The 25,022-nt window shown below is 43.5% G+C and overlaps 1 protein-coding gene, 1 non-coding gene and 1 pseudogene across 9 annotated transcripts in view; 1 reads left to right on the top strand and 2 right to left on the bottom strand.

Annotated features, from left to right (window-relative positions):
* The window catches only part of TSEN2 (tRNA splicing endonuclease subunit 2), a 66,679-nt gene that overhangs the window by 4,283 nt on the left and 37,374 nt on the right, over nucleotides 1-25,022 (top strand). For all 8 annotated transcript variants that reach the window (XR_012518878.1, XR_012518879.1, XR_005581948.2 and 5 more), the window contains exons 2-6: nucleotides 2,284-2,489; nucleotides 4,971-5,052; nucleotides 8,003-8,039; nucleotides 14,945-15,467; nucleotides 17,194-17,271. Coding sequence is in view for 5 of the 8 variants with exons in the window: in XM_074404771.1 (XP_074260872.1) it covers nucleotides 2,301-2,489; nucleotides 4,971-5,052; nucleotides 8,003-8,039; nucleotides 14,945-15,467; nucleotides 17,194-17,271 (909 nt within the window). In the remaining 3 variants the exon portion in view is untranslated. The remainder of the gene's footprint in view (nucleotides 1-2,283; nucleotides 2,490-4,970; nucleotides 5,053-8,002; nucleotides 8,040-14,944; nucleotides 15,468-17,193; nucleotides 17,272-25,022) is intronic.
* LOC120367717 (U6 spliceosomal RNA) lies at nucleotides 13,623-13,729 on the bottom strand. Its single transcript, XR_005582031.1, has one exon. It is a non-coding gene; the product is annotated as a U6 spliceosomal RNA (small nuclear RNA).
* LOC120367715 (5S ribosomal RNA) lies at nucleotides 24,429-24,544 on the bottom strand (annotated as a pseudogene).

The raw sequence follows: 25,022 nt of genomic DNA, 5'->3' as shown, positions 1-25,022 counted from the left end.
GGTTTTGTTATAAACACCATACAGCAAGATGCATGCATAAATATGAAATGTACAAAATAATGCTCAGCATGTCATTCCTTCAGGGAACCTTATTTAGAAATTAATCTAGCATGTTGCTGCTTGGAACACTGGCAATTCTAGGAAGGTTCCAACTTCCCAATTCTTGTTTTTCATGGTTATCTTTGTAATTGATTTATCAGTTCCTTTAACTTTTCTTTAGTCTGTTTTTCTGTGTCCTCATATAATTCCGCAGCTTCTTCCTTGAGACATTGGATGAAGATATCATTACACATTGATTTCATTTCTTTTTTTTTTTTTTTTTTTTTTTTTTTTTTGAGACGGAGTTTCGCTCTTGTTACCCAGGCTGGAGTGCAATGGCGCGATCTCGGCTCACCGCAACCTCCGCCTCCTGGGTTCAGGCAATTCTCCTGCCTCAGCCTCCTGAGTAGCTGGGATTATAGGCACGCACCATCATGCCCAGCTAATTTTTTTTTTTGTATTTTTAGTAGAGACGGGGTTTCACCATGTTGACCAGGTTGGTCTCGATCTCTCGACCTCGTGATCCACCCGCCTCGGCCTCCCAAGTGCTGGGATTACAGGCTTGAGCCACCGCGCCCGGCCTGATTTCATTTCTTAATGGTCATGACACTCTTAAAACCACTCACCTTTCCCTCCCTCAGCTTTGGCCACCTTCTTGACTATTTCAGGCTTGATGGCATCCCTTGTCAGTGGGTTGCAAGTACTGAGTGCAGAAGCCACCTAAGTAGTCGGTCTTATTTTTTCCATTGTGAGGGCTTGGAATCGCGTATGTTGAACATGTGTGTGATTTGGCTGCACTAGATCTTCAAGCACCAGGTAAGCTCTCAGTTGAAATCAAGTCTAGACCTAGTACTAAGGGAGCAGCAGATTCACGTCTCCCATCTGATTCCAGGAAAGCTGCTCCTTGAGTGGAGTGTCTTATACCGTTTCCATTTTTTCCCTTGTAAGTGGTTAAGTTTTCCTAGTTAAGTGCATCTCTGTATCTGTGTCACACAATATGCTCACATTTACTTCCCTCCTTTAGACGTTACTGGATTGCGCCTGTTTGGTTAGCTCCAACCTGCTTTCTGTGTTTCCATGTATGTTACATACTTGTTTTGTCTTCTTGGGTCCTATGTGTAACCGCAGAGGGATAGGTACTGGCTTTCGCTTCCTTTTCTGCCTCATAGTGCTGGGTGCACAGTGGGTACTTCCATTATTGCTCAGTAACCCTCCACCATCTGACTTTGAGAAAATAGTCATCAGACAAAAGTAGGCAGACCCTGCCTGTGCTTTCGGCAGAACCCAGGGAGAGGGTGTGGGCTTGGTAGTTAAGCAGACCTGCGTCATCTGATACTACCACATTTGGGGTCCTTTACAAATCTCTCCAGCCTGAATATGTTTCCTGTTTGTAAAATGGTGTTGCTACTGCCACCCTGTAATACTAATTATAGCTGATACATGCATAGTAATCATAGTGTGACAGGTATTGTTCTAAGCACTTTATGGATCTTAACTATAAAATAGATTCTGTTCTTATCTTGATTTTTGCAGATGAGGAAACTAAAGCACAGAGAGAGTCAGTGACTGTTGCCCAAAATCACACTGCTAGGAAGTGGTAAAGTTGATTCCAATGCTGGTAGTCTGGCTTTAGAGTCCCTGCTTGAAGCCAGTAGCATTTGGTGGCATATAATAGATCCTTAAATGATAACTGGTGCTGTCATTGTTATTATTTATTAATATACTTAAAAAATTGGGAGCTGATCGACCCAATGTTTAGTATGTATTTTAAGATCCTCTTGGAAAATGAGGTGCTCATGAGATTTAATGTGTTGACGACAGGGTTTCAGTTTTGTCTTTGTATCCCCAGCACCAGTGATTATTAGGAATTCCTGGTAGTAAATGTCTGTTGGGTAAGTGAAATGGAAGCAATCCTGGTAGACAGAAATCCAGTTGTGCTTGCTCTCAGGAGACCTAACCTTGCAGCTTCGGGCATGTCACTAGGTCTCAGTGCTGTCAGGTAGAGCAGAAATATTACCACTCATTTCCTGGGGTTTATCGTGGGGATTAACTGCAATATTCTAGGTCAATGTGATTTGCATTGCTCACGCAAACTGTTCTTATTACTTTTAGTTTATTGCTTTACAAATATTTGATTTCTTCCCACAGACCACAAAGTTTTCTGGGCCTAAGTACAGATTACTCATATTTTGGATCAAGGTAGCTATTGATTGTTTCTTTCTTTTTGTTGTCTACTCTTTAAAGAACGCCTCCTCTGAAAAATGGCAGAAGCAGTTTTCCATGCCCCAAAGAGGAAAAGAAGAGTATATGAGACTTATGAGTCTCCCTTGCCAATCCCTTTTGGTCAGGACCATGGTCCTCAGAAGGAATTCAAGATATTCCATGCTGAAATGATTAACAATAATGTAATTGTGAGGAATGCAGAGGACATCGAGCAGCTCTATGGGAACGTAAGTGTCGGCGGCCTCGGTAGGATTACTTTCAGACAACCCTGAGCAAGCAGTCCTTTCCTTCTCCCCATCCCAGCCATCCCCCGACACCAACCGTGAACAATGTGTTTTCTTTCCTCGAAGTTTGGTCCAGTTGTAGGAAGAGTACAATTTGAATTGGTGCCCAAAAGCCATATGTTAGTGTAATAGAATGACAAATGGAGCACCCCTGCCCACAAACCTTTATTTCAGCCATGAAGTAGGGTCAATGGATTGACTTTTTTTTGTCTTTCAGTTGTAAAAGCAATGCATGTTTATTGAAGGAACAAAAGTAATTTACAGAAATGTATGGGTAAAAGTGAAAATTCCCCATTCACTCCCATTCCATTCCCAGAGGTAGCCACAGTGTGGCATAGTGTCCCTGCTCAAGCACAGATCAGATGGGACTCTGGCATGGAGCTCTGACATTGAGCTCCTTATCTGCTGCCTCCCGGTGGGGGACCTCTTCTCAGATGAGGACAGGTTCTAGTTTTTATTGTTTTCTGGCATTGACCAAGTTGAATGAAGAATGGTAGTTCTTTTAAAAAAGATTTTCCGTAGTCTGTTCATTACTGTGGTCATTTTTAAAAAGCAGCTTTATTGAGTTATAATTTACAACTGTAAAGTTCTCCCATCATAAGTATACAATTCAGTGATTGTCATAAAGTTATGGAGTTGCACAACTCTTACCACAGTCCAGTTTTAGAACATTCCCATCACCACAAATTTCCCTTGTGCCCATCACGCTTAATCCCTGCTCTCATTGCCAGCCCAGGGCAGCCACAGATCAGTGTCTTGTCTCCATAAAGGTGTCTTCTCTAGACATTTTTTAGAAGAGTGGGTGGCACTGAGCATGGTGAGGCGGGAGTCTGAGTAGGCCAAGGGCAGCTCCTCAGGGAGGCCTTCATTCACAGTATGTAACATTAAGCAAGAGGCTTTATGAAGTGCGGAATGTGTAATTTACTCTTGGTTTTTTGTTGGTGGTAGTGGTGGGGTTGTTCTTGGTTGTTTTTTGAGACCAGGTCTCACTGTGTCACCCAAGCTAGATTGCGGTGGCGTGATCTCACTACAACCTTTGCCTCCCAGGTTCAAGTGATTCTTCTACCTCAGCCTCTCCGGTAGCTGGGACTGCAGGTACATGATGCCATGCCCGGCTAATTTTTGTATTTTTTGGTAGAGACAGGGTTTCACCATGTTGGCCAGGCTGGTCTTGAACTCCTGACCTCAAGTGATCTGTCCACCTCAGCCTCCCAAAGTGCTGGGATTATAGGCATGAGCCACCGTGCCTGACCTATTTATTCTGATTGTTAATCTAGATAGAGAAAGGGATATTTGTTTTATTTTATTTAAATTTTCTGTGTGTTTAAATATTTTATAATAAAAAGGGGAAAGATACATGTTGTTTTGGGAATCAGCAGGAATGAGAGGAATACTTCAGTTCTGGAGTACAAAAGAATCCAAGAGGTTTTTTTGCATCTGGTGGGCATGGCTCCTGCTTTCAGGCACACTGTGTTCCTGAACCACAAGTGGAGAAGAAACTGCCTCTGCCTGCCTTCAGCTTAACAAACCTAGACTGAAAGCATTAGTTACGGGATAATTGAGGTGTACTGAAAACTTACTAGTACTCTACAAACGACTAGAAAGGTATTATGCCAAGAACATCATTAGTCATCATTAGATAATCAGAGGGAAAATGTAAAGACCCGAAAAGTGGGGTGAACCTCTTGTTAACTCAGATGGGTATAGTTGGCTCTCCATATCATGGGTCCCACTTCCATAGATTCACCTAACCTTGGATTGAAAATATTTGGGGAGAGGCCAGGCGCGGTGGCTCAAGCCTGTAATCTCAGCACTTTGGGAGGCCGGGGCCGGCAGATCACGAGGTCAAGAGATGAGACCATCCAGGCCAACATGGTGAAACCTGTCTCTACTGAAAATACAAAAAACATTAGCTGAGCGTGGTGACGTGCGCCTGTAGTCCTAGTTACCCAGGAGGCTGAGGCAGGAGAATTGCTTGAACCTGGGAGGCGGAGGTTGCAGTGAGCCGAGGTAGCGCCACTGCACTCCAGCCTGGCGCCTGGCAACAAAGGGAGACTCTGTCTCAAAAAAAGGAAAATATTTGGGGAGAAAAATTGCATCTGTACGAAATGTGGATTTTATTTTCTTGTCATTATATTTTATTAAACAATATAGTATAACAACTATTTACCTAGCGTTTGCATTGCATTAGGTATTATAAGCAGCCTAGAGATGATTTAAGTATATGGGAGGACCTACACAGGCTGTGTATAAGTACTGCACCATTTTATATCAGGGACTCAACCTTCTGCAGATTTTGGTATCCACCAGAGGTTCTGGAACCAGTCCCCCCTTGTGGCTACTGAGGAATTACTGTATATTCTACCCCAGCTAAAAAACTGGTAACTAAACATAAGCTAACTTCGCTTTCTCTCTTCCTGGAAGGGTTATTTTGGAAAAGGTATTCTTTCAAGAAGCCGTCCAAGCTTCACAATTTCAGATCCTAAAGTGGTTGCTAAATGGAAAGGTAAAGTTGTTACATCATTCTTTTGACAAATTATCATTTTCCTTCATGTTTGTTCTTATGCCTCAGGTTATATAGTCAAATTCTGGAGAAGTATCATGTACACAGGCAATTTTACTACCAAAGTTAACACCTAGAATAATTCCAATCAAAGCAAAAGGGTTATGATTGGGTGAAAATGTGTGTAGTTTCTAGAATTATCAAGTGTTAATTGGGCTTTTTTGTTGAGTGTTTGCCTAGCAGAGTACTATGGCTGTGGCAGGTGCTGGTAGTTAAGCACCTGCTCACCTGTGGCACTATGCAAATTATTATTATTATTATTTTTTTTTTTGAGAGAGTTTCACTCTTTTTACCCAGGCTGGAGTGCAATGGCGCGATCTCGGCTCACCGCAACCTCCGCCTCCTGAGTTCAGGCAATTCTTCTGCCTCAGCCTCCTGAGTAGCTGGGATTACAGGCACGTGCCACCATGCCCAGCTAATTTTTTGTATTTTTAGTAGAGACGAGGTTTCACCATGTTGACCAGGATGGTCTCGATCTCTCGACCTCGTGATCCACCCGCCTCGGCCTCCCAAAGTGCTGGGATTAGAAAGGATTTTTTTAATGTATATATAAAATACACAGATTAAAACTGCACTGAGATACCATTTCAACAGTCGGGCAAAAATCCAAAAGTCTGACAATATACTGCATTGGTGAGGACTTCAGAAACAGACCTTCTCTTGCATTGCTGGTGGTGTGCATGTGGTACAGCCCGTATGGAGGTGAATTTAGCGATGTTTAGCAAAATTATGTATGCATTTACTTTGTTTTCTTTTCCCTCATTCCTCTCTCCCCTCAGTCCTTGGTAACCTTTATATGTTTTCTGTCTATGAATTTACCCTTTATAGATATTTCCTGTATATAAATGCAGTTATACAATATATGCCCTTTTGTGTCTGTTGCTTTCACTTAGCATGTTTTTGAGGTTCATTCCTGCCATATAGCATATATCAGAACTTCATTCTGTTTTGTAGTGGAATAATATTCCATTGTGTGGACATAGTTCCTTTAGCTCATCTGCTGATGGATACTTAGGTTGTTTCTGCATTTTGGCTCTTCTGAATTACACTGGCGTGAACATTGGCATACATGTATCTGAGTCTGTTTTTAGTTGTTTTAGATATATACCCAGGAATGGAATGTTAGGAAATAACCAAACTCTTTTCCACATTGGCTGCATCATTTTACATTCCCACCAAAAGTTCCAATTTCTCCACATCCTTGCCAACACACATTTAAAAAAATAGGCGCTATGGCTCATGCCTGTAATCTCTGAGCCTGGCGGATCACAAGGTCAGGAGTTCGAGACCAGCCTGGCCAACGTAGTGAAACCCCCATCTCTACTAAAAATACAAAAAAATTAACCGGGCGTTGTGGCGGTCGCCTGTAATCCCAGCTACTCGGGAGGCTGAGGCAAGGAGAATTGCTTGAACCTGGGAGGCAGAGTTGGCAGGAGCCAAGGTCATGCCACTGCACTTGAGCCTGGGCAACGATGTGAGACTCCCTCTTAAAAAACTATATAATAATAATAGTCATCCTAATGAGTATAAAATGAGAAATTTTTTTCATTTTAATTAAGTCCAATTTATCTATTATTTTCCTACTGTTGCCTGTGCTGTTGGTATCTATTTAAGAAACCATTGCCAAGTCCAAATCATGCAGATTTTCCCAGTGTTTTCATTTAAGAGGTTTATAGTTTGAACTCTTAAGTTTAGGTTGTTGATCCGTTTTGAATTAATTTTTGTATACTGTGTAAGGTAAGGGTCCAACTTTGTTGTTTTGCCTGTGGATATCCAGTTGTCCTAGTATATGCATTTACTTCTGATCCAGCAATCCCACTTCTAGGAATTTGTCTTAACAATACACTGACAAAATATGAAAAGAAATAGCACAGGGCTATTCATGCAACACTGTAATATCCAAAGACTGGAACAACCTATATATATGTTCATCAGGAGAGGACCAGAGGAATAAACCACATTTATATGATTAGTCCACATAATGAAGGACTCCAGAGCTGAGACAGAAATGGGGGATCAATAGGATATGCTGGTGAGCGAAGACAGCGCAATGTAAAGGAAAGTACATGCTGTGCTGTGGTTTATCTAAAAAGATGGAAATATAAAATACATATTTTATTTTTTGAGACAGAGTCTCATTCTGTCATTGAAGCTGGACTACAGTAGTACAATCTGCAATCAGCTCACTGCATCCTCTACCTCCTGGGTTCAAGCGATTCTCCTGCCTCAGCCTCCTGAGTGAGTAGCTGGGATTACAGGCGTGCACCCCCACGCCTGGCTAATTTTTGTGTTTTTAGTAGAGACAGGATTTCACCATGCTGACAAGGCTGGTCTCGAACTCCTGATGTCGAGTGATCTGCCCGCCTTGGCCTCCCAAAGTACTAGGATTACAGGCACAAGCCACTACACTCAACCAATTTTTTTAAATGGAAGGGTAACCCATAATTTTTAAAAATCCCAGTAGGAAGGGATGAAACAGGATGAGGAGAGAGGTAAGACTTTATAGATTTGACTTTGAAACCATATTAATGTATTACATAATTATAAAACAAGTTTGGCTGGGTATGGTGGCTCACACCTTAATCCCAGTACTTTGGGAGCCCAAGGCGGGTGGATCACCTGAGGTCAGGAATTCAACCAACATGGCAAAACCCTGTCTCTACTAAAAATACAAAAATCAGCCAGGTATGGTGGAGGGTACCTGTAATCCCAGCTACTCGGGAGGCTGAGGCATAGAAAGCATGTTTTTGCCATTGTTGACTGGACAGTATTATATTAACTTTCTAGGTGTATGATTTTGTGAATCTTAAAATTCTCAGTCTTTCCTAGATTTTTAGTGTTTGCTCCCCTTATGGGAAATTTGCCTGAAACTAATAGAACTTCTTTGTTCCAGATGTGAAGACAAACATGCCTATCATCACATCAAAGAAGTAAGTCATAATGAACTTTGGCTTCTGTAAAAATTATGGTTTAAGTCAGATGTTTTTAGGTAGCCTTATCCCATGGAGCAGTCCAGTCCACACCTTTTTTTCTTTCTTTTCTTTTTTTGTAGTAGATGTATTCTTGAAAGTTATGTCTGAATTTAATGTGAATCAAATCATTTTTGAAATGCCTTATGTGAGTTTGTTTAAATACTATTTTGCCAGTTGAATTCTTTCCAGATTATGAATACTATCCTGTAAAAGCTATGTTATTAAGTCCTCATATGCTTGGGCCTAGATTTTGAGCCAGGCTTCTGCCTGGTGGGCACAGATGGTCCTGCCCCGCTTCCTCAAGCTACACTGTAGGGTCAGAGAAAGACGCTTTCACAGAGGCCCTTCCTCATTTACTCCTAGACATTCCCGGGACGTTTCTCCCTAACTCCCCAGACACACACATTGGGCCTGGCTGATTCCTGCATGTCCTCAGTCCTGCTCATGCATGACCTCTCCTGGGTTTCTCTCCTTACCACCGTCCCCCTGTCTGGTCCCCACAGTCCACTTTGGCGTGCAGCACTCTCCTCATCTGTCATACATGGGTTCAGACTGTCAGAGACTGTTGGTTCTCGGAGAGCAGGGACCAGGCCCTTCTCTTCTTTGCACCTCCATACTTTGTGGTCCCTTGGTACAGTTGTCGACTGTCTCCATCCATCCCCAACCTTCTTGTCCCTGTGGAACAGTACACGTCTCAGCTCTTCCATGAAACCTTATAAAACTTCTCAAGTCCCCAGTGATTTTGTTCATCTTGCTTCTAGCACATATAGGCAGAATCCAGCAGCTCCTTTTGGGTTACATGCCTGGCAGCCCCATGGCCAGCAGGGTGACAAGGAGGTGGTGGCACCTGGGAGATCTCAATAGCAGTTCTGGCTATAACCTCAGGCTGGGATCAGGAGTGGGCTTCTGGTGTTTGGGAGGGACCTGCTAAGAAGCTGGCAGAGCCCCCAGCCCTGGAGGAGCTACAGTACAGGCAGGTTGCCACAACAGAGCCTAGGGGTCAGAAATAGTGGGAGCTCACCTGTCAGAACTGCATTCTAGCCAGGCTAGCCGTAGCGTGACCTGAGGACAAGCCAGCTTGCCAGTTTAGAGGTTCTGCACAGGGAGACAGCAACCTCCCTGAAGAACATCCCCTTGTAAGCACTACAGTATCCCACTCCAAGAAGTTTCATTGACCCTTGTATTCATTTCCTAGGGCTGCCGTAACAAAGCACCGCAGACTTAATGGCTTAAAACAGCAAATTTATTCTCTCATGGTTTTGGACACCAGAATTCCAAACTCAAGGTGTCAGCAAGCTACAGTCCCTTGGAAGGCTCTCGGGGCATCCTTTCTTGCCTGCCTTCACTTCTGCCAGCTCCTGGCACTCCTTGGCATTCTTTGGCATGCAGATTCATCGCTCTAATCGCTGCCTTCGTGGTCATGTGGCATTCTCCCTTGTGTGTTTTTGTGTGTCTTTGTCCAGATTTTCCTCTTTTTTTTCCACATTTAAAAAAAATGGATACATAATAGATGTATGTATTTTCAGGGTATGGGTACATGTGATATTTTGCCTCTTTTAAGGACACCAGTCACTATGTCCTTTCATTAAATTGATTTCATCTGCAAAGACCCTGTTTCCAGATAAAGTCATATTTGCAGGGACTGAGGCACATAGTCTGGAAGGTTTATGTTGTCCTACTATTCCTTACTCAAGGCCCCACAGTTACAGAGCTGCATTAAGAGGTGAAAATTGGGCCAGACCTGGTGGCTCAAGCCTGTAATCCCAGCACTTTAGGAGGCCGAGGTGGGTGGATCATGAGGTTAAGAGATCGAGACCATCCTGGTCAACATGGTGAAACCCCGACTCTACTAAAAATACAAAAAATTAGCTGGGCATGGTGGCGCGTGCCTGTAATCCCAGCTACTCAGGAGGCTGAGGCAGGAGAATTGCCTGACCCCAGGAGGCGGAGGTTGCGGTGAGCCGAGATCGCGCCATTGCACTCCAGCCTGGGTAACAAGAGCGAAACTCCGTCTCAAAAAAAAAGAAGTGAAAATTGTAACATGAACTATTCACCAATAAGCAGGCCTCACATGAACTCACTCTGCATTCAGCATTCTCTCTTACATCCTCAACACTCTTGATATACCTTATTGTGGTATCACCTTAGCTGATTTTTCCTTTAACTGTAGTCTAACTGCCAGATTTTCATTTTCTAATCCCTTAGCCATACTTTGATCACTTTCATAGACTTCATGAATCCTGCTTCTTTTTTGCAAGATTTAAATGTTCAATTTGCCATCGATTTACATTGAATTTACATTACAAATGACAAAGGACAAAGTGACATAGACTCGACACATAGTGACAGTGCAGGAATATTGCTTGAATAAGGTATGCTTGGGATTAGTTTTGTATAAGAAATTTTCAGATTATAACTCATTTCCCTCTGTGAACCTAAGGATGTTTAAAGATGTTATCAGCAAGCTACATATGTCCCCCAACCAAAACCAACACTTGATTTATTGCTTGTTGATAACACTTGGAATCACAGTCTAAATTTTGTTAAATATAAGACAAATTGATTCATGTTCATATTTTTAGATTAATTTTTCAACTTAAATACTTGTCATAATCATTGCTTATATTTTTTGTAGAAACAGAGTCTCGCTTTGTTGCTCAGGCTGGTCTAGGGCTCCTGGGCTCAAGTGATCCTCTCACTCAGCCTCCCAAAGCATCAGGATTACAGGTGTGAGCCACTGTACCTGGCCGTAATTGTTTCTTTACTGGTGCCTCTGAAATTCTGATTTCTGTTTCAAGTGGATTCACTCAAATTGACCTTTTTCCAACAAAAGTTTTCCTTGGGTGAAGAACACCTTCTGCATAACCCTTTCTGAAGGTAAGTGTCAGGACCCTTCTGTGATGCCTTTGGGGAATTGACACAGGTAGGGATATGTCCCTGAAGGACCACCCCTGATGGTCGTGCTGGTCCCCCCACCCTGTTGTGGTCCTTTATTTTGCCAGAGTTTACTGTGTGAACTCTGCATTAGGTAGGTGCTGGGGACCCAAGAGCAAGGAAAAGACCTAGTCCCCTTTCTTGAGGGATTTACAGTCTAGTGAGAGAGGAAGAGAAGTGAACAGTTGTGCTGTTCTGTAGTAGGTGTTGTAGAGATACCATCACCATCAGAGCCAACAAATGCCGACTGCTCCAGCAGTGCGAGTCCCAGTCTCAGAGCTTGCCTGCATTACCTCATTTCATCTTCTCAAGAAACCTTCAAGGGTAGATACTAGAGATGTTCCTGTTTTATAAATCGGGACTTGGATGAGGGTTCAGTAGCTTGCCCAAGATGACATGGGCTCAGCGCCAGAGCCTGGGAGGCATTGATTTGGGTGTGCATGCCAGCACTCCCTGAGCACCTTTCCAGGGCTAAGTATTCTGCCAGTGATGGACCTGTGTCTCATCTCAGGTCCTCACGTCACTCCCATGAGGTGGGTCCCATTCTTCTCCATCTTCAACAAGTGGAAGAACTGAACACAGGGAAGTGAAGCTCCTTGCTCAGGGTCAGTACGTGGACTTAGGCACTGTGGCCCCAGAACCTGTGTGCACTAATCAGTCTAAACCAGGCGTCCCCAAACTTTTTACACAGGGGGCCAGTTCACTGTCCCTCAGACCGTTGGAGGGCCGCCACATACTGTGCTCCTCTCACTGACCACCAATGAAAGAGGTGCCCCTTCCTGAAGTGCTGCGGGGGGCCGGATAAATGGCCTCAGGGGGTCGCATGCGGCCCGCGGGCCGTAGTTTGGGGACGCCTGCTCTAAACCACTCTGCCGTGTACTTCCAGTGATAAATGGGCATTCATCAGTACGATAGGGAACAGTACCCTGTGCAAATAGGAGAGGTGTGTGTTCAAGGGTGCAGGAGCATGAGAAGCCATGGTGTGTTCGGATGGGCACGTCCTGTGTCCTTGAGGTCCTGGATGATTCTACTTTCCCCAGTCCTGTCACTGCTTCTAGTCGTGGCTGCTGCCTGGTCCCTCTACCATGCTCCCCCTTTTGCTTTCTGTTTTTAACTTCTCATTTCTCTTCCTGCAACTCCTCCAGCATCTGGGATTGATGGCAGCAGGACTTGGCTTTTTAAGGTGTTGCCAGCCAGCAAGAGGACACCTTCAGCTCTGACCCATATATCGTTGTCTTAGTCATTTGTATGTGTGGCTCTTTTCATCATGTCTGACTTGGAGGCTTTCTTCTGTGTGCTCTTGGAGCCTCAGTCTCCTTTGACCTTTATAGTGATCCTCTGAGATCCTGAAAAGGGAACACTGGTGCGGCCTGGTTCTGGTGTGTCGCAGAAGAGCACAGAGGTAGAGATGCTAAGTGGCTTGGCTCAGAGCCACACAGAAGAGCCAACCCCAGGACCTAGACCTCCTGAGGCAGCATTCTTTCCCACACTGCTGCCTCTGCTCTCACAGAACAGCGAATTAAGACATTTCCATTTATTAACATCATCTTTTTAAATATACTTATTAAATATACATCTTTTAAAATATTGAGTCTGATTTATTTTCCAAGCCACTTCTAAAATCTCTACAATGATTAGTAGCAAATACAGTATTGATCGAACACTTCTTATGGGCTATGCACTTTACATGTTTTATTTAATTTTTGCTGCAACCCCTGGAGGTAGGTGCAATTATCCCTGGTTTGTAGATGATTGCTGAGCCTTAGAGAGGTGGAGTCATGTAGCTAGTATGAGAACATGTTGGACCAAGGACTGGAACCCACATCTGCCTTGACTGCTCTGCTGCAAAGAGCAGAGCAGTGCCCTCTGTGTGCTCCCTCCCTTCCAGGTCTTCTGGTCAAAGGAGGAACTGTTGAACCTTTAATTCAGTGGTTTTTTCACATGTTTTGAGTCAAGGAATTTGGCAAAGGTTGTGGGTCCCTTCCCCAGAAAAATATACATGGTCACAAAAATTTGTGTTCAAGTAAAGGAAATTTATGGACCCTGTAGAGCTAATACTTTTGTTGATAATGAAGAGGTAAGATTCTTTTTAGATCTCTCACATGAAAGTTCTTTTAAATGTAAGCATGGGTGGCCATCTTCCAGGTAAGACACCCTACTGGTTTTGGCGCAGCTGTGTTCTTTTTCCTAATTAAAAATCATGCATAGCAAGATGCCTTTGAGGTGGTAGTACTAATATCTACATTTTATAGGTGGGAAAATTAAAGCACAGAGAAGTAATTTGCATTGCCACACAGTTAAAAGTAACAGGGCTGGACAGAAAATGTGCAGTACCAAAGTCACAGCACCGTACTGTCTCTCGGGTATTAGGGTAGCCTTACCAGGTGTTAATCTTTAGGATACAATTCCCAGTATACAGGGAGGCATCCCTGATGTTCATCCTCATGTGGAGTGAACGGGGCGTGGACAGCTTTGGGATTCTCAGGAATCAGGGTTAAGCAACCACTAGTCTCTTTTTAGGTATAGCAGAAGCCAGTGTCCTTGTTGAATTGTGTAAGATACAGCAGTTTACAAACTATGACATATTCAGTCTTTTTTTTTTTTTTTTTTTTTTTTTAACATTTCACAAATTTGTGTGTAATCCTTGCACAGGGGCCATGCTAATCTTCTCTGTATTGTTCCAATTTTAGTATACATGCTGCCAAATCGAGCACTGTTCAGTTTTCATCTATTCAGGTAAAAGAAGGTGAAAAGTAAAATTACGTCTGCCTTCTCACAAGCCATGTGTTGTCTTGGATGCCTTTCAGACTGATCACCGTAGGTAGAGGCAAAAAGCACTTGAGTTTCACAATGTCTTTGACCTTCTAATCTTCAGATATCCAGCCTGTGGTAGTCCTCACATCACATGAACACATCCCAGCAGCCTAGGCATAAATGCTTTGCCCTGTTGTTTTTCCTATAATTTTTTTGTAACTTGGGAAGTGTTTAGTAACTTGGGTGTTAGCTTCAAGTTTTAGAAACTTAATATGAATTTTCTCATTAAAATCTACTCTGAAAAGTATTGTGGGGAAAAGGGCCATTTCTGTTAGAATATTTGAATGTATTTACATTAGCCAAATCATTTCTCTCCTTATCCTGTGAAGCGGTTAGTAGGCACTGTGATGAATAGTTACTGAAATTCTCATTTTGCTTTCCAATACTAAACAAAAGCTCTTTGTATTGTGAATGGCGTATCTATCTGGAGACATTATAAGAAGATTCAGAATTGAAAATAGTACAAAACAAGCTGGGCTCGGTGGCTCACGCCTGTAATCCCAGCACCTTGGGAGGCCAAGGCAGGCGGATCTCTTGAGGTCAGGAGTTTGAGACCAGCCTGGCCAACATGGTAAAACCCTGACTCTACCAAACATATAAAAAATCAGCTGGGTGTGGTGGCATGAGCCTGTAATTCCAGCTATTTGGGAGGCTGAGGCAGGAGAATCACTTGAATCCATAAGGTGGAGGTTGCAATGAGCCAAAATCATACCACTGCATTCCAGCCTGGGTGAGAGGTATAGGTTGGAGTAAACTGAAATCGTACCACTGAACTCCAGCCTCAGTGTCAGAGCGAGACTTCATTGCAAAAATAATGATAACACGAAACGAATCCTGATAAAGAATAGCCATTTTTTGTTTATTAAATCACTTAATCTACCAATTTTAAAATAGATAAATTTTCATAGTTTGTTAAGGGGGTTAGGGTTTTTTTTCCCCCCCAATATGTTAGTAAAACCAAAGAAACAAGGAGTAATATATGCTTGTTGCAGCACACTCAGTAATACTGCTGTGAACATTTTGGTGTGTTACCTTCCAGTCTTTTTCATGTACTTTGTTGTTTTTTTCAGTTTTTAAATTCGAGTGCTATTTCTAACAGTATTTCTGTCTTGCAGGTATCAGCGTAGTGTTGAGTGGGCGGCAGAGCTGATGCGTAGACAGGGGCAGGATGAAAGTACAGTGTGCAGAATCCTCGAGGATTACACGAAACCGCTCGAGCATCCTCCTGTGCAAAGGAATGAAGAGGCTCAAGTGCATGACGAGCTTAACTCTGGAATGGTTTCCAACATGGAAGGCACAGAGCGGGGAGAGACACCTTCTGTGGTAAACAGGGACTCTGGAAAGTCAGGTGGTATGGGCGATCCCAGTGAGCCATTAGGCTGCCTGCAGAAGGGCTCTGGGTGCGACCCACCAACAGATGGCTTTGAGAAAAGTGTGGGAGAGGACTCTTCACCTCTGCTCCAAGTCTGTTGCTGCAAACAAGATGCCCTCATCCTCCAGCATGGACCTCACCTTGAGGACAACAGCCAGCATGTCAGTCTCCTGCATGCTGGGGACAAAGGGCCTGACCACGAGTATGTGCTGGTTGAGGAAGAGGAGTGTGCTGTGAGCAAGAGGGAGGATGCCCCAAATGAGGAAGTAAGTAGAAGAACATAAATTGCTTCCTCCAAAGCCATTTGCTCCTGGAGCTGGAGATACTGGCTAACGGGGATATCTTTTGCCTGCAGCTAGTGGCTGGCCTATTGTAAGATCCAAGGGAACCAGCAGGCTCTGAGTCTGGGCCACAGCAGCTGTGAGGGCCTTTTCTGTTTTGTTTTTGTTTTTGCTTTATTTGAGACAGAGTCTTGCTCTGCTGCCAGGCGCCAGGCTGGAGTGCAATGTCCCAATCTCGGCTCACTGCAGCCTCCGCCTCGCAGGTTCAAGCAGTTCTACTGCCTCAGCCGCCTGAGTAGCTGGGACCACAGGTGCGCGCCACTACACCCAGCTAATTTTTTGTATTTTTTAGTAGAGACGGGGTTTCACCGTGATCTCAGTCTCTTGACTTTGTGATCTGCCCGGCTTAGCCTCCCAAAGTGCTGGAATTACAGGCATGAGCCACCAGGCCTGGCCTATGAGGGGCTTTTCAACTAAAACCCCAAGGTTGGTGAATAACTTTTAAAAATTTTATAAAATTAAGGCAAGGCCAATAGTATTCTCTCCTTTATTTGGGAGAAAACAAGATGGGGTGATAATTACATGTCATCTTGAGTATAGCTGAGCAAGAAGGGCTCACATTGTGGAAGTCAGCCATCATGAGAAAAGCCTAGGGATGCTGGGTAAGAGCTATGTCATTAAGGGACTTGCTGTCAGAGAGAGTTACCCTAGAGTTGTCTGGAATCGCTCAAAATTAGAAACAGTCTAATGGCTAAATGGGATGTGAGATACCCATTCAAAGAAATGCCATGTAGACTTAGAATGAGGTTTATGAAGTCATATTAAGAACATAGAAGCCAGGCACAGTGTCACACCTGTAAACCCAGCACTCTGGGAGGACAAGGCAGGAGGATCACTTGAGGCCAGGAGTTCGAGACCAGCCAGGGCAATATAGCAAGAACCTAATTTCTACTAAAAATTTAAAAAAATTGCTGGGTGTGGTGGTATATGCCAGTAGTCCCAGCTACTTAAGAGGCTGAGGCAGGAAGACTACTTGAGCCTGGGATATCAGGCTCAGAGTGATACCCTGGCAACAGAGTGATACCCTGTCTCAAAAGAAGAAAAACAGGCACATGCTTATTAGGTATAAATGGATGAGAAAAGCAACACATAAAACAAAATTCATCTCAAAATAATTACAACTGCAGAAAAAATTCATGGGAGAAAAAGGAAATAAACCAGAATCTTAGTAGTGGAAAAATTAAAACTTTCTTTTCAACACAAGTAATAAAAAAAATTTGGCCACATTCTTGGCCAAATGTGGTATCTCACAGCTGTAATCAACACTTTGGGGGATGAAGTAGGAGAGTTGCTTGAGGCCATGAGTTCAAGACCAGCCTGGACAGCTCTGTCTCTACAAAAAAATTAGTGAGGCATGATGGCACGTACCTGTAGTCCAGCTCCTGGGGAGGCTGAGGCAGGAGAATTACTTGAGTCTAGAAATTTGAGGCAGCAGTGAGCTGTGATCACACCACTGCACTCCAGTCTGGGCAATACAGCAAGAGCCTGTCTTGATAAAATTTTGTTTTAATCATTTCTTCATAACACTAACACAATAGAATGTGAATCCTGGGAATTCATAAGAAAAATGTTCATTTTAAAATACAGTCTCTTCTCTATGACATGTAGTGCTTCCATTTGTTCTGAATATATTGTATTTCTTTCTCTTTAGTTGGTGCAAAGAAGGAGACTAATATGCAAAAGAAATCCATACAGGATCTTTGAGTATTTGCAGCTTAGCCTAGAAGAGGTATGTTTTCAACATGTTATTATTTCAGCTGTTGGTCTCTGGGCCTGAACTACGCTATATGTGAACCTACCTCACAATGTAGTTCTGTATGTAATTCAATTATTGAATATTTTAATTCAGTATTAAAATCACTATGGGCAGCTTCCAAAGTAGGCCTGCCCAAATTTCATTCCTCAGCCTTTATTTCATCAGTTCCAAGATACGTGTTTGCAATAATGTGCAGGTTAGAGGGGTTTTTCTGAGTACTACTTTTCTCATTAAGATTTTAGATTGGCGGCCGGGCGCGGTGGCTCAAGCTTGTAATCCCAGCACTTTGGGAGGCCGAGGCGGGCGGATCACGAGGTCGAGAGATCTAGACCATCCTGGTCAACATGGTGAAACCCCATCTCTACTAAAAATACAAAAAATTAGCTGGGCATGGTGGCGTGTGCCTGTAATCCCAGCTACTCAGGAGGCTGAGGCAGGAGAATTGCCTGAACCCAGGAGGCGGAGGTTGCGGTGAGCCGAGATCGAGCCATTGCACTCCAGCCTGGGTAACAAGAGCAAAACTCCGTCTCAAAAAAAAAAAAAAAAAAAAAGATTTTAGATTGGCCGGGCGCAGTGGCTCAAGCCTGTAATCCCAGCACTTTGGGAGGCCGAGGCGGATGGATCACGAGGCCAAGAGATCGAGACCATCCTGGTCAACATGGTGAAACCCTGTCTCTACTAAAAATACAAAAAATATTAGCTGGGCATGGTGGTGAGTGCCTGTAATCCCAGCTACTCAGGAGGCTAAGGCAGGAGAATTGCCTGAACCCAGGAGGCGGAGGTTGCGGTGAGCCGAGATCGCACCATTGCACTCCAGCCTGGGTAACAAGAGCAAAACTCCGTCTCAAAAAAAAAAAAAAAAAAAAGATTTTGGAGTGGTAGGCTGGGCATGGTGGTTCATGCCTGTAATCCCAGCACTTTGGGAGGCTGAGGCAGGCAGGTCACCTGAGGTCAGGAGTTTGAGACCAGCCTGGCCAACGTGGTAAAACCCTGTCTCTACTACCAATACAAAGATTAGCCATAGTGGCTCACACTGGTAATCCCAACTACTCAGGAGACTTGAGTCAGGAGTCGCTTGAACCCGGGAGGCGGAGATTACAGTGAGCCGAGATCGCCCCATTGCACTCCCGCCTGGGTGACAGAGTGAAACTCCATCTCAAAAAAAAAAAAAAGACAAAACAGATTTTAGATTTTTGGCTGGGTATGATGGCTTATGCCTGTAGTCCAGCCACTTGGGTGGCTGATGTGGTAGGATTGTTTGAGCCCAGGAGGTCAAGTCTACAGTGAGCCATGATTGCACTACTGCACTCTAGCTTGGGCAACAGAATGAGACTCTGTGTCAGACAAAGAATAAAAAGATTTTGGATTGTTAACAGATGCTGACTGGTGATGGTGGGGGTGGGGGAGGGGGTGGAAATAAAAAGAAATGGATTTCAGATTGGCTGAATATTTTTGTTACTAATTTTCACAAGCTTTTGAAAAGTACTATAATTCACATACCATATAATTTATCCACTTAAAGAGTACAAGTCACTTTTGTTTGGTATATTCACGGGGTTTCACCAGCTTTTCGTATGTGATGCTACATGATTCAGATCATGTAGTGACTGCTAATTAAGTAAATGGATTTATTTCCTTCTTCAGGATCCCTCCACTTAATGCAGTAGCTACATTTTGTTTTTTTTTTTTTTTTTTTTGAGACGGAGTTTCGTTCTTGTTACCCAGGCTGGAGTGCAATGGCGCGATCTCGGCTCACCGCAACCTCCGCCTCCTGGGCTCAGGCAATTCTCCTGCCTCAGCCTCCTGAGTAGCTGGGATTACAGGCACGCGCCACCATGCCCAGCTAATTTTTTTTTTTATTTTTAGTAGAGACGGGGTTTCACCATATTGACCAGGATGGTCTCGATCTCTCGACCTCGTGATCCACCCGCCTCGGCCTCCCAAAGTACTGGGATTACAGGCTTGAGCCACCGCGCCCGGCCTATAAGTAGCTACATTTTTTTAAAGTTAGCTTGAGCCTGGTGCCATGGCTCACACCTGTAATCCCAGTACTCTGGGAGGCCGAGACAGGCAGAGAGCTTGAGCCCTAGAGTTCGAGATCAGCCTAAGCAACATGGCAAAACCCCATCTCTACAAAAAATATAAAAATTAGCCAGATGTGATGGTGCATGCCTGTAGTCTCAACTACTTGAGTAGCTGAAGGGGGAGGGTTGCTTGAGCCTGAAAGGTTGAGGCTTTAAAGAACCAAGATTGGGCCACTGCACAAGCTGAACACTGTTTCTTTTTCTTTTTCTTTTTTTAAAATTTATTTACTTAAAATTTACCTCAGGCCACATATAGTCAATGGCTCATGCCTGTAATCCCAGCACTTAAACAGGCAGAGGTGGATCGCTTGAGCCCAGGATCACTGTTTAAAAAAAAAAAAAAAAAAAAAAGTGGCTAAAAATGACCTTCCATAAACTACATCGTATTGTCCCAGTGATTTGCAGTTCCTCTAACCTGTGGTTACTTTATGCTCAAGCTCTACTTTCTTGCTTATGTTAATAGTGCACACAGAAATGTCCTTTCTGCCTCTGAAGCTAGCACCCCTTCTTGGGCTCCCCTCTCCTTCGGGAGCTCTGTGATGGTTTTCTTTGATAGCTCCTGCAGTGTCCGGTGTGGTTCTTGGCATACATGTAGGTCCCAGGAAGTGCTATGAAATGCATCTGTGTTGGTAATTTTATAGCTGAGACCACAGGAAAGTAATTGCATCTCCCTGTTCCCTTTGTCCTTTGGTCTGTGTTCCTTCCTTGCAGAGAGGCCAGTGGTACAAAGCTCAGACTCTCAGGGCAGGAAGGGATATTTGAATGATTTACTTTATTTCTTCATTTTACAAATGAGATCACTTAGTCTGCCTGCCATGAAACACGAGCCACTAGCCACATGTGACTAATTCAAATTAAATACTAAGTTCAAAATTCCTTTTCTCAGTTGCACCAGCCACCTTTCAAACACTGACCAGGCACGTGTGGCCACTGGCTACTGTATTGAACTGCACACGTACAGGCATTCCCAACATCGTGGAGACCTTTATCAAACAGCCTGTGGGTACCCATTCTCTAGGTGTTTGGCCTCTCAGAGCCTCAGATTTCTTCTCTGTAAAGTGGGGGCTGTATAACATCTTGTTCATAGGATGTTCTGGATATTAAATAATACATGTAATTGGGTCAGGACAGTACCTGATATATAGTAAATGCTCAATAAATGTTAGTGCCTGCTACTTTTGTCATTATTCAGTTACTTGTAAAAGCTAATTAGCTCTAGTTGGAACTTTCTTTTTTACAATCACAAAAATGTCCAGTGGGTACATACTGTGTGCCAGGTGTTGGGCTAAGTGCTACCAATACTGAAATAAATAGAACATGACTGTGGTCTTAAAGATAGCCCAGAAATCATTACAGTTCAGGGTGATAAGCACAGTGTGGCATATGGATCTTGTCAGTGTCACTCTTCCTGTTTCCTTGGGCCCAATGCCTGACATCTATTAGTTGAGTAATAATTATTTGTTAAATGAATGAATGTACAAGGTTGGGAATTTGCACAGAAGCTGGTGGAGACCATCGGGCAGGGCTGAGGTGGAAAGCCTTTATAGTCGTGATAGCTGAGTATGGTAAAGGATAAATGGGGCTTGCCACATGGACACAGAGGAGCATAGGCTCTTCCAGACAGCTCAGCCAAAAGGAACAGATTGGGGAGGGTGTGTCCATGAGTCAGGGTCTGGCCTGGTCCTGGGGCAGCAGGGCACTGCAGGGGTTTCCATAGGGGAGTGGTAGCGACCAGAGGTAGCATTAGTATGGAGGGTGGGCTGGAGGTGTGGCCTGGGAAGTGGCAGCCAAAGGTGAAAGGTATTAGGTGTCACATGCTGGTAGTTCAGCCTCACTGTTCCAGTTAACCAGCTTCTGCCTTTTATTGACGAATCGTTGAAAGGCTGCTGCTGCCTGCTGCCTGCTACCTCCTCTCAAACACTCCCTGATGAAAGGCAAGAGTAATAGGAGACAGGAGATGAGGTTACTCTGCCTTCTTAGAAGCTGCCGGGCACCTGAGAACATTTCAGAGATGTGTTGCAGAAATTTTCAGGGAGCATACCGTTAAACCTAGCTCTACTTCCGTTTTGGCAGATTTCTTTTGAATGAATCACCCATGTTTGGCGCACTGCATGTACCTACTGAGTGTTTCTGTGAATGTCAGTCTGGAACATAGGCAACTGTTGGAGGTACAAGGGGGTCTCACCCCTGCTGTGGCAATTCACGGCAGCTCTTTTGAGGGACTCAGAGTGGTAATACACAGCTGACTTAGAAGTCTGCTCAGGACTGACATGGGAAGCTTTTGGTCTGTAACCTACCACAGATGTGGACATGCAGCCTTGTAGGGGTGTTTTCATGCCTTTGCCTTGACTCATTCAGAACAGAGATTTGGACATTTTGATAGAAAAATCGAAGAGCTATGAACTATATTTACCTCAGTTATTTCTGAATAGTTATTTCTGAAGACATCTGTCTCCATCCAGTATCTGCATCCTTCAGTGGACACGCACACATGCAAACGCTCAAATGCTTTGCTTTTTTTTTTTTAATTTTTAATTTTAATTTTTGTTTTGGAGACAGGGTTTCTCTCTGTTGCCCAGGCTGGAGTACAGTGGTACCATCATAGCTCACTGAAGCCTTGTACTCGTAAGCTTAAGGTATCCTACCACCTCAGCCTCCTGAGTACCTAGACCTATAGGTGCATGCCACCATGTCTGGCTAATTTTTTAATCAAATGCTTTTTGATTAGCAAGATCCAGTGAAAAATAGATTGATTTGGGGGAGCAAATTTTATTTTAAATCAAAGTTGATTTCACTGTAAATTAAAAGCAGTTGCATAATGCTGTCATAAAGTTAGGGCAGTAAACTTTTTTTTTTTTTTTTGAGACAGGATCTCGCTGTGTCACCTAGGCCGCAGTACAGTGGCATGATCTCAGCACACTGCAAACTCTGCCTCCCAGGTACAAGTGATCCTCTCACTTCAGCCTCTTGGTAGCTGGGATTACAGGCATGCACCATCACACCTGGCTAATTTTAGTATTTTTAGTAGAGATGGGGTTTCATCATGTTGGTCAGGCTAGTCTCAAACTCCTGGCCTCAAATGAGCTACTCATCTCAGCCTCCCAAAGTGCTGGAATTATGAAGTCAACTTTTGAAGGTTAAAGAGATTTAACTTATATTTCCAAGTTTCGAAGTTGATGTGTTCAATTTTTACTGTCCCTGTGTATGCTGTTGGGAAACTAATGGGAGGTGATTGGATAGGGGTGGTACAGACCAGCTCATGCATTCCCAGAAAGATTCCCTCCGTGGCAGCACCCCAGTAGAGCCCTGCATTCCAGGTCTAATCCTTTGCTTGAGGGACTAAGAAGTTCAGATTTGTTAGAGCACAGAAAATGACTTGAGCTCTAGGAACAGTATTCAGGCCAAGTGTGCTCACAAGTGCCTATGGAATAAACCAGAGTGGCAGTTTATTAACATTAGCGAAGGCCTCGTCACGCACCTTTCCAGACTGACACGTTCTCTTCATGTAGAAAATTCGGATGCCGAAGGGTAACACAGGTGGAAGACTGCTTGGTGAGCACAGAGTCAGCCTATGTGGAGTGAGCTGGATAATCCAAATGCTTAAGGATGTCAGGCTCTCATGTCCTTCTCTCCAGGAGGGATAAATGGTTTTTAACTTGATGTAGAAGATTCTGAGATTGCTGTGTGTCTTTCCGTTAATTATTTTACTTAATGTGGTAGCATTTATTCTTTTTCTGGAAAAGCCACTGTTGAATTGAGGTATATCAAACAAAGCTGCTAACATCTAAACTAGAGGTAGTGGTGCATGCATTGGTCTGCCAGTGAACCCTTGGGTTGGAGTCCTGTCCTCTGCGCAATGCAAAAAGCTTGCTACTGTCGCCTGACTCCCCATTTGCTGAGTTTCCTCACTCTGTGTCAAATTTTTAAACTGTTAATATCATTCGGTTATGGCTTTATCTGAGTTTGCCAATGCATGCTGATTTCTTAGTCTAACTCCAGTTTTGGAGGGTACCTTACTGGTGCTTCTGTGTATTGTTCATATATACTTATAAAACTTTTAGAGGGCATGAGAAAATTTTTGTTATTTAGAAAATAAAGAAAATGGTCCCCACACAGGAGGACTTGGTAGAAATGCTTGGAAACAAAGGTGCACGGCAGGGTCAGATGACTGCAGCGAGTCAGGCGGGTGGCAGCTCTCCATATGTGACAGCAGTCTCAGTTGGGTCTCATTTATGCATCTCGTGCCCGGCTCTTTCATTTTGTACCTCAACCTGTTTTTTCCCACATTTCTTTTTTCCTTTCTTAGTGTCCGTAATATGGATTCCAAGTATAAGAATCCAGTGATTAGAATGTCTAAAATTCTTCCCTAGAATTTTGCAGGTTTTTTTTGTTTTTGTTTTTGTTTTGAGATGCAGTTTTGCTGTTGTTGCCCAGGCTGGAGTACAATGGTGCAATCTCAGCTCACTGCAACCTTCACCTCCCAAGTTAAACCGATTCTCCTGCCCCAGCCTCCTGAGTAGCTGGGATTACAGGCGTGCGCCACCTCACTGGGATAATTTTGTATTTTTAGTAGAGGTGGGGTTTCACCGTGCTGATCAGGCTGGTCTCAAACTCCTGACCTCAGGTGACCCACCTGCCTCGGTGTCCCACAGTGCAAGGATTATAGTTGTGAGACACCATGCTCGGCCTGCGGTAATTTTTTTTACTGCTGTCTTATTTGTGACTAGTCTCCCTCCCCTGCAATAGGTCAGTGACTTTCCTTCTATCTAAACTTCTGAAAACCTTCCAGAGACTTCAACTGTGAGGCAGTTTGGGGCCTTTTAGCAAGAATGTATATTTACAGCAGAACCTTTTGATTAAAGTTTGAAAAACTATTCTAATTTTTCTCTATAAATATATTTATATTCTGCTTATATACTCAGACACACAGGAAACTTCAGATGAACTGCTCTGAGGATCTGGTTTGTTTTAAAAGCCTTTATGAGCTATTGGGCAGGAGACAAAAGAACTGCAGTTTTGCTGTTTGTTTCATTGACCCTTGTTTTAAGCCTATAGCACCCAGTATTCCCAGGCAGTCTCCCCTCCAAGTACTAACCAGGCCCAACGCTGCTTAGCTTCTGAGATCAGACAAGATCAGGCACATTCAGGGTAGGGTTGTAGGCTTTATTAATTCTTAAAGTTCATTTGGAATCATGAGAGTAGCGAAGAAAAGGAGATTTTACTACCACTGTTAATAAAAACATAAAGTAACGATTAAAACAATATAGTCTTGGTATAGGAAAGGAAAGATGGGGCCGGAGTCTACAAATAGACCCATTTATAGATGGGATTCAGGGTAAAATAAAAATAGCATTTCATATCAATGAGGAAAAGATTCATGGTGTTGGGACAGCTAATTAGCCAATTGGAAAAAGATGAAGCTAAAAATCCCATCTCCTAAAATATACCAAAATAAATTTCAGGTCAATTAAAGATATAAGGGGAAATTTAAATTATTTATGCATTCTTTTTTTTTTTTTTTTTTTTTTTTTTGAGACTGGCTCTGTCACCTAGGCTGCAGTTCAGTGGTACAATCTTGGCTCACTGCAGCTCCTGGGCCCAAGCAGTCCTTTCACCTCAGCTTTCTGAGTAACTAGGACC

The sequence above is a fragment of the Saimiri boliviensis genome, chromosome 8 (assembly GCF_048565385.1).
Source record: "Saimiri boliviensis isolate mSaiBol1 chromosome 8, mSaiBol1.pri, whole genome shotgun sequence".
In the NCBI taxonomy this organism is placed as follows: Eukaryota; Metazoa; Chordata; class Mammalia; order Primates; family Cebidae; genus Saimiri; species Saimiri boliviensis.
Note: the sequence above shows the minus strand (reverse complement) of the source record. Positions and strands in the feature narration are given on the sequence as shown.